At 46.0% G+C, this 9,809-nt stretch overlaps 1 protein-coding gene across 1 annotated transcript; it reads left to right on the top strand.

The window, feature by feature from the left end:
* The first annotated feature begins 5,577 nt into the window (after positions 1-5,577).
* LOC137357375 (probable G-protein coupled receptor 139) lies at positions 5,578-9,538 on the top strand. Its single transcript, XM_068023659.1, has 2 exons — positions 5,578-5,642; positions 8,628-9,538. Exons 1-2 carry the CDS (start codon positions 5,603-5,605, stop codon positions 9,536-9,538), a joined length of 951 nt encoding a protein of 316 aa, XP_067879760.1. The 5' UTR covers positions 5,578-5,602.
* The last annotated feature ends 271 nt before the right edge of the window (positions 9,539-9,809 follow it).

Raw genomic sequence — 9,809 nt, 5'->3', positions numbered from 1 at the left:
CATATGGGTAGAACTTAAAAACATAAAGGGAGCAATCACTTGGCTGGGAGTGTACTACAGGCCTCCAAACAGTCAAGGAGAGATAGAGGAGCAGATATGTAGGCAAATCTCAGAGAACAAAGAACAAAGAACAGTACAGCACAGGAACAGGCCATTCGGCCCTCCAAGCCTGCGCCGATCTTGATGCCTGTCTAAACTAAAACCTTCTGCACTTCCGGGGTCCGTATCCCTCTATTCCCATCCTATTGATGTATTTGTCAAGATGCCTCTTAAACGTCGCTATTGTACCTGCTTCCACCACCTCCCCCGGCAGCAAGTTCCAGGCACTCACCACTCTCTGTGTAAAAAACTTGCCTCGCACATCCCCTCTAAACATTGCCCCTCGCACCTTAAACCTATGTCCCCTAGTAACTGACTCTTCCACCCTGGGAAAAAGCTTCTCACTATCCACTCTGTCCATGCCGCTCATAACTTTGTAAACCTCGATCATGTTGCCCCTCCACCTCCGTCGTTCCAGTGAAAACAATGCGAGTTTATCCAACCTCTCCTCATAGCAGGCCTCCAGACCAGGCAACATCCTGGTAAACCTCTTCTGTACCCTCTCCAAAACCTTCACATCGTTCTGGTGGTGTGGTGACCAGAATTGCACGCAATATTCCAAGTGTGGCCTCACTAAGATTCTGTACAGCTGCAACATGACTCGCCAATTTTTATACTCTATGCCTGACCAATGAAGGCAAGCATGCCGTATGCCTTCTTAACTACCTTAGCCACCTGAGAGAGGTGTAAAAATAATAGGGTAATAATATTAGGGGATTTCAATGTCCCTAATATCAACTGGGATAGTCTTAGTGCAAAAGGCTTAAAGGGGCAGAATTCTTAAAAAGCATACAGGAGAGCTTTTTGAGCCAGCACGTAGAAAGTCCTCCAAGAGAAGGGGCAGTACTGGACCTAATCCTAGGGAAAAAAGCCGGACAAGTGGTAGAATAACAGTGGGGGAGCATTTCGGGGATAATGACCATAACTCTGTAAGATTTCAAGTAGTTATGGAAAAGGACAAAGATGTGCCAGAAATCAAAGTAATGAATTGGGGGAAGGCCGATTTCAATGTGATAAAACAGGATCTGGCCAAAGTGGACTGGGAGCAGCTACTTGTTGGAAAGTCTACATCAGACCAGTTGGAGTCATTCAAAGAGGAAATATTGAGAGTTCAGAGCCAACCTGTGCCCGTTAAAGTGAATTTTTTTTTTAGAACATTACAGCGCAGTACAGGCCCTTCGGCCTTCGATGTTGCGCTGACCTGTGAAACCATCTGACCTACACTATTCCATTTTCATCCATATGTCTATCCAATGACCACTTAAATGCCCTTAAAGTTGGCGAGTCTACTACTGTTGCAGGCAGGGCGTTCCACGCCCCTACTACTCTCTGAGCAAAGAAACTACCTCTGACATCTGTCCTATATCTATCACCCCTCAACTTAAAGCTATGTCCCCTCATGTTTGCCATCACCATCCGAGGAAAAAGACTCTCACTGTCCACCCTGTCCAACCCTCTGATTATCTTATATGTCTCTATTAAGTCACCTCTCCTCCTCCTTCTCTCCAATGAAAACAGCCTCAAGTCCCTCAGCCTTTCCTCGTAAGACCTTCCCTCCATACCAGGCAACATCCTAGTAAATCTCCTCTGCACCCTTTCCATAGTTTCCACATCCTTCCTATAATGCGGTGACCAGAACTGCACGCAATACTCCAGGTGCGGTCTCACCAGAGTTTTGTACAGCTGCAGCATGACATCGTGGCTCTGAAACTTGATCCCCCTACTAATAAAAGCTAACACACCATATGCCTTCTTAACAGCCCTATTAACCTGGGTAGCAACCTTCAGGGATTTATGTACCTGGACACCAAGATCTCTCTGTTCATAAACACGACCAAGAATCTTCCCATTAGCCCAGTACTCTGCATTCCTGTTACTCCTTCCAAAGTGAATCACCTCGCACTTTTCCACATTAAACTCCATTTGCCATCTCTCAGCCCAGCTCTGCAGCCTATCTATGTCCCTTTGTACCCTACAACATCCTTCGGCACTATCCACAACTCCACCGACCTTCGAGTCATCCGCAAATTTACTAACCCACCCTTCTACACCCTCATCCAGGTCATTTATAAAAATGACAAACAGCAGTGGCCCCAAAACAGATCCTTGCGGTACACCACTAGTAACTAAACTCCAGGATGAACATTTGCCATCAACCACCACCCTCTGTCTTCTTTCAGCTAGCCAATTTCTGATCCAAAGCTCTAAATCACTTTCAACCCCATACTTCCGTATTTTCTGCAATAGCCTACCATGGGGAACCTTATCAAACGCCTTACTGAAATCCATATACACCACATCCACTGCTTTACCCTCATCCACCTGTTTGGTCACCTTCTCGAAAAACTCAATAAGGTTTGTGAGGCACGACCTACCCGTCACAAAACCGTGCTGACTATCGCTAATGAACTTATTCTTTTCAAGATGATTATACATCCTGTCTCTTATAACCTTTTCCAACATTTTACCCACAACCGAAGTAAGGCTCACAGGTCTATAATTACCAGGGCTGTCTCTACTCCCCTTCTTGAACAAGGGGACAACATTTGCTATCCTCCAGTCTTCCGGCACTATTCCTGTCGACAATGACGACATAAAGATCAAGGACAAAGGCTCTGCAATCTCCTCCCTAGCTTCCCAGAGAATCCTAGGATAAATCCCATCTGGCCCAGGGGACTTATCTAGTTTCACACTTTCCAAAACTGCTAACACCTCCTCCTTGTGAACCTCAATCCCATCTAGCCTAGTCGCCTGAATCTCAGTATTCTCCTCGACAACATTTTCTTTCTCTACTGTAAATACTGACGAAAAATATTCATTTAACACTTCCCCTATCTCCTCTGATTCCACACACAACTTCCCACTACTATCCTTGATTGGCCCTAATCTAACTCTAGTCATTCTTTTATTCCTGATATACCGATAGAAAGCCTTAGGGTTGGACCAACAAGTCTAGGGAACACTGGGTGTCCAAGGATATAGAGGATTGGATCAGGATAAAAGGAGTCTTATGGCAGATTCAGAGTGCTGAAAACTGCGGAGGCCCTAGAGGAGTATAGAAAGTGTAGGGGGGTACTTAAGAACATAATTAGGAGAGCTAAGAAGGGACATGAAAAAACACATGCGGGCAAGATAAAGGAAAATCCTAAGGCATTTTATAAGTGTATTAAGGGCAAGAGGATAACCAGGGAAAGGGTGGGGCCCTTTAGGGACCAAAATGGCTATCTGTGTGGAGCTGGAGGACATAGGTGAGGTTTTAAATGATTATTTTTCATCTGTGTTCACTATGGAGAAGTACGATGTAGGTGTGGAGATCAGGGAGAGGGATTGCGATATACTTGAACATATTAGCATTGAAAGAGAGGAAGTATTAAGCTGTTTTAGCGGGCTTAGAAGTGGATAAATCCCCAGGCCCAGATAGGTTGTATCCCAGGCTGTTATATGAGGCAAAGGGACTCTGACACAAATTTTCAAATCCTTTCAGGCCGCAGGAGAGGTACCAGAGGACTGGAGGACAGCGAATGTAGTACATTATTCAAGAAGGGCAGCAGGGATAAACAAGGTAATTACAGGCTGGTGACTCGAACATCAGAGGTTGGGAAACTATTGGAAAAAAATTTTGAGGGACAGGATTAATCCCCACTTGGAGGGGCAGGGATTAACCAGAAATGGTCAGCATGGCTTTGTCAGGGGGAGCTCGTGTCTAACAAACCTGACTGAATTTTTCGAGGAGGTGACTAGATGTGTAGATGAGGGTAAAGCAGTTGATGTAATCTACATGGACTTCAGTAAGGCTTTTAATAAGGTCCCACATGGGAGATTGGTTAAGAAGGTAAGAGCCCATGGGATCCAGGGCAATTTGGCAAATTGCATCTAAAACTGGCTTAGTGGCAGGAGGCAGAGGGTGATGGTCGAGGGTTGTTTTTTGCGAGTAGAGGACTTTGCCCAGTGTGGTACCGCAGGGCTTGGTGCTGGGACCCTTGCTGTTTGTAGTGTACATTAAAGATTTCGACATGAATATTGGAGGTATGATCAGTAAGTTCACAGATGACAGGAAAATCAGTGATGTCGTAAATAGTGAGGAGGAAAGTCTTAGATTACGGGACGCTATAGATGGGCTGGTAAGATGGGCAAATGGAATTTACTCCTGAGAAGTGTGAGGTGATGCATTTTGGGAGGACTAACAAGGCAAGGGAATATGCAGTGGATGGTAGGACCCTAGGAAGTACAGAAGGTCAGAGGGATCTTGGTGTAATTGTCCATAGATCACTGAGGGCAGCAGCACAGGTAGATAAGGTGGTTTGGAAGGCATATGGGATACTTACCTTTATTAGCCGAGGCATAGAATATAAGAGCAGGGAGGTTATGATGGAGCTGTATAAAACGCTAGTTAGGCCACAGCTGGAGTACTGTGTACAGTTCTGGTCACCACACTATAGGAAGGGTGTGATTGCACTGGAGAGGGTGCAGAGGAGATTCACCAGGATGTTGCCTGGGCTGAAGCATTTCAGCTATGAAGAGAGACTGAAAAGGCTAGGGTTGTTTTCCTTAGAGCAGAGAAGGCTGAGGGGAGATATGATTGAGGTATACAAAATTATGAGGGGCATTGATAGGATAGATAGGAATAAACTTTTTCCATTAGCGGAGGGTTCAATAGCCAGGTGGCATAGATCTAAAGTAAGGGGCAGGATGTTTAGAGGGGATTTGAGGATTAAAATTTTTCACCTGGAGGGTGTTTGGAATCAGGAACAAACTGCCTGAAGAGGTGGTAGAGGCAGGAACCCTCACAACATTTAAGAAGTATTTAGATGAGCACTTGAAACACCATAGCATCCAAAGCTACGGGCCAAGTGCTGGAAAATGGGATTAGAATAGATAGGTGCTTGATGGCCGGCACAGACACGATGGGCCGAAGGGCCTGTTTCTGTGCTGTTTGACTCTATGACTCTATCATTCTATTTCAGAGGCTTCACCATTGAATAAACTGACTGAGAATAGAATCATTGAATACAAGGCCAGTAAACAGAATGCACACTCAGGGTATTAGGATTAGATGGCATTTGAAAAGTATCAGTGTGGTCAGTGTGAAAAGACAGAGAGAGAGGAGTGATTGAGAAAGAGCTGGAGGGGGACTGGAGGGGGACTGGAGGGAGGCGGGGGAAGTTACTTGAGAAGTGAGAGAGAGATAGTGGGCTAGCGGTGTGAATAATTCATCAGAATGAACTGATGAAACTTCCAGTACAATCCTGATGAGGAAATGTATTGAAGGTGTAATTAGGATATGTTCAGATTGTGAGATTTATTGTACTGACCGAGTGTGTTTCTTGCTATCAGGTCCCCAGTCTGTTTTGCTGAATGTTCCTTTACTGATCTAATAAATGTTCTTATTCAATCGAACCCGAGATGTTCTGTTTGGAATTAATTACATAAGAGCGAAATAAAGAAATAGGAGCTGGAGTAGACCATTCGGCCCCTCGAGTCTCTTCCGCCATTCAACAAGATCATGGCTCGTCCAAGATCTCACCTCCACCTTCCCACACAATGTAATTAGCCCTTTGATTGCCTTAGGGTCCAAAGATCTGTTTATCTTATCTTGAATATACTCAAAGACTGAGCACTTACAGTTCTCTGGGTTACAGAATTCCAAAGATTCACAAGCCTGCAAGTGAAGACCTTCTCATCTCAATCCAGTATAACTGACACCTCTCTCAGGCAGGAATTATGTATTTTGAGATCGGAGACCAATACGGGAAGCAGCAGTCCTGGTGTGACCTCGCTCTGAATTATCATGCACTTCATTCTGCACTGACTGTCCCACCACACACGTGACTTCCTTCACTCTGTGCATGAAGCTGTGCTCCAGAAGTCTAGTATAATTTCTGCCTATGTCAATTTTCCCATCTGTGGTCCAAAGTTCAGTAAACTCTAGCTGTCCTTAAACTCACAGTGGATGGGATCTTACCTGACAGACACCATGAGGCTGTTGCCCGGCTGCTTTCCCTCCACCATCTCCTGCTGGTACATTCCAAGAGTTCCATTTGGAATTGACTTGATTAATTTCATTCACTCTTCATTCCCACTGGAACTCCTCACTGGCTCTGGTCTGGGAATGAAAACCCTTTGCAGGTTTCAGATCCTGGACCCTGTGTGGGGTTCCTGTTGTAAAGTATATGTGTGTGGACCTTGGGTGTAAACACTGGGATACTCCACACTCAAATGGTGTCACCACGGGAGGCTATTTAGGTCCCAGCTGTGCTGCCTTTGTGTAGGATACATGGATCATTCTTTGTTCCAATCTCACTCGAGGTCCTCTTCTTCACATTTATTCTGTTATTTTGATGACTCTGATGGGGCCATTTCCTTCTTTCATACTGAAATGGAAAATTTAATGAACTTTGCTTCTAATTTCCATCCCATGCTCAATCTCTGACACTTCCCTTTCTTTCCTCGATTCCGCTACCTCCATTTCAGAGGATTGACTTTCCATCAATATCTACTATCATCTCATGGACTCCCACAGCCTCAATCCAGCTAGGTGAAACAGCGATTTTACTTGTACATCTTCCAATGTAGTAACTGCATTCACTGCTCACAATAGTTTCCTGAGCATTGGGAGAGGATTAAATGCAGATTGCGTGGTTGCTTTGCTGAACTCTTCTGTTCCATCTGCAAGTGTCACCCTGAGATTCCAGTCACTTGTCCTTTTAATTCCACATCCCACTCACACTCTGACCTCTCTATCCTCGACTTCCCACACTCTTCCACAGGAACAGCAATGAATTTTTCAATGACAATTTTTTTTTTGCCAGTCGGACCCAACACTGATATTAAACATTTCAGATTATAACCACAGCTCCCATTTTCTGTTCTGGTAATGATGGATGGCCCACACCAGGGTCATTTGGAGTGGAGGGGGTGTGGGTTGGGGCTTTAGGTGGGAGATTCCCTATTGGTACACAGCTGGCAGGCTGCTCCACATCCCTGGGCTCTACCCACCATTCTCCATCACTTTTCCAGGCCACTAGAGCCTTCTCCTCTTTTCAGATTTTCCATGCTTCCCTCTCCCTCTGTTATTCTGCTGGAACCATTTACACCCCCTCTGTTTCTTCAATTGTCCCATTCTCATTCCACCGTCATCCCTCTGGCCATTCAGTCCCTCCTGCCCTCCATCCAATCACAGACCTTCCCTTTGGTTCTTTCCTCCCCCTTTTCCCTCTTTTCATTGGCTCTATCATTGCTTTTAAAACTGTTAACCTCTAATATCTTCCGGTACTGATGAAAGGTTAATCGACCTGAAAGTTAACTCTGTTTCTCTCTCTACAGATGTTGCCTGACTTGCTGAATGTTTTCAATATTCTCCTATTTTTTTATCAGATTTACAGCAGTCTCAGAGTTTTGTTTTTGCTCCAATCATTAGGCCTGGATATTAACAGGTGTGGTTTACATAGGTGCGGAGTGGTGTTTCAGAGTTTTAACTCCACACTCTGTCCATTTATCATTGACAACTTCCCCACCCTGACATCAGCCTGATTGACAGGCCTGGCTTCCTGTCAGGCAGCTGGGGCTCTGGCGTAGGCCTCAGGACCAGGGCGGTCCAAACCATGATCCCAGGGGTTTAATACCAAATAGCAGGAGTGTCCAATACCTGACTCCAGAGGGGGAGCGAGTGATGACATCACAGATCTGGCCTGTTTGATCCACAACCCCCACAGAGGGGTCACCCATCCTAAACCCTGGTCTAAGTCCAGAGAGGAGGAGGGGATGATAGGAGGGGGAGGGGAGGGGTGAAGGGAAGAGGGAGAGAGGGAGGAAAGGAAGGGCGGAGGGTGTTTGTTCACCAACCCCAAGGAGGGATCTGCTATCCTGCAGTGTGTTTCGGTCCCCAGGAGAGGTCTAATCTCAGGTTGGTCCGATGCCCGCGGTGGGGGGTCTGAATCTGGAGGGGGGGGGGGTTCTGAGCCCATGAAGATCCAATCTGGGGAGGGGTAATCCAGAACCAGTGGTGAGGTGGGTGTTGATTCCAGTGGGACTGGGGTGTCCAATCAGAGTGAGGTCCAAACCCAGGGGTGTTCCAACTCTGGAGAGGGGGAGGGGGAGTCCAATCAGGAGGAGCAGCCTGATAACATGGGTGTCCTATCACAGGTTGTCCAATCACAGTGGGGGTTTGGGGGTTGGTTTCTGATAGCCAATTCTTTATGTGGGCCATGGGATTGAATGGGGAAACCGGGACAACAGAGTTAAACTTGGAAAGCAGATTAGATCAGAGACTTCCAGACTGATTAAAATATTTAAATTACCAACCCGTCAATTGAGAGCGGAAGTGTTAAAAGTGTTAAACTCTGTTAAACCCGGAAGTGGGCTGGTTGGAGTTGGGTTGGGGTCGGGGTTGAGACTTTTAGATTTTAACCTCTGACCCAGCCCCAACCCACCTGTTTATGGTGCTAAAATCCTGCCGTTCCTGTCTGGCTCAGACACGGAGAATATTTGATCAGTAATTTCCAGTCTCTTTTCCCTTCTCTCTCTTCCAGTTAATTTACTGGCGATTGTGATCCTGTCCCGGGGAAAGTGCGGACTCTCCACCTGCACCACTTACTACCTGGTGGCCATGGCAACAACGGACCTACTGGTCATTGTCACTGATGTCGTACTGTGGCGGATCAGTTATTATTATTTCCCGGGATCTTTCCTGAAAATCACCCCGGTGTGTACTGTTATCTTTGTCCTGCTTTGTACAGCTGCAGAATGTTCTGTCTGGTTCACCGTCACTTTCTCCTTCGATCGATTTGTGGCCATTTGTTGTCAGAAGCTGAAAACTAAATATTGCACCGAGAAAACTGCGGCTGTGGTTCTCGCAACAACCTGCATTCTGCTCTGTTCAAGAAACATCCCCTTCTACTTTATAACTGAACCTGAAGAGATAATCGACAATGTACCGTGGGAATGTTCTATAAAGCCAAGCTATTATACTGAGCCCGGATGGGTGGGATTTGCATGGTTTGATACTGTTTTAACCCCATTGCTCCCATTTGTTTTAATTCTGTTGCTCAACGCTCTGACAGTCAGACACATTTTAGTGGCCAGTCGAGTCCGTAAGGGACTGGGGGGTCAGAGAGAGGGAGAGAATCACAGTGACCCAGAGATGGAGAGCAGAAGGAAGTCTGTGATTTTACTCTTCACCATCTCCGGCAGCTTCATACTTCTGTGGTTGATAATTGTTATCGATTTTTTCTATTATATCATAACAGGAACAGATCCCAAGGATTACAACGATTCTGAACATATATTTCGACAAGTTGGATTTATGCTGCAGCTTTTAAGTTGCTGCACAAACACATTTATTTATGTGGTGACTCAGTCCAAGTTCAGAGAGCAGTTCAAGGGTGCGGTTAAATATCCGGTTACATCAATTATTCAATTAATTAATAAACAAAACAACTGAGAGGATCCCAGAGGTGGACCAGTGTTTCCAGTCCTGCATGGGGGAGTTCACGTCTGGACAAGCCCCACCAAGGGAGACAGAGAGACCCAGTGTGAGGGAGCAGGGCTGGGCTCGGCAGAGGAGCCAGCAGACCAGTGTCACAGCTTAGCAGCTGCACAGATGGATGGGGGGTGGGGAGCTGAGTCCCTTCCGGTTGCTCAACTTAGCTGATATTGTTAATGATTCCCTCTCCTCAGGAATCCAGGTCAAGTGCCCTTGGGTGGAGGGGGAG

This window comes from Heterodontus francisci, chromosome 48, assembly GCF_036365525.1.
Source record: "Heterodontus francisci isolate sHetFra1 chromosome 48, sHetFra1.hap1, whole genome shotgun sequence".
In the NCBI taxonomy this organism is placed as follows: domain Eukaryota; kingdom Metazoa; phylum Chordata; class Chondrichthyes; order Heterodontiformes; family Heterodontidae; genus Heterodontus; species Heterodontus francisci.
This window is presented reverse-complemented; position numbering and strand designations above follow the sequence as displayed.

Coding starts and splice junctions, on each gene's coding strand:
- LOC137357375 (XM_068023659.1), top strand. CDS start 5,603: ATGGCTCGTCCAAGATCTCACCTCCACCTTCCCACACAAT. Junction 5,643..8,627: donor CCTCCACCTTCCCACACAAT/GTAATTAGCCCT, acceptor TCTCTCTTCCAG/TTAATTTACTGGCGATTGTG.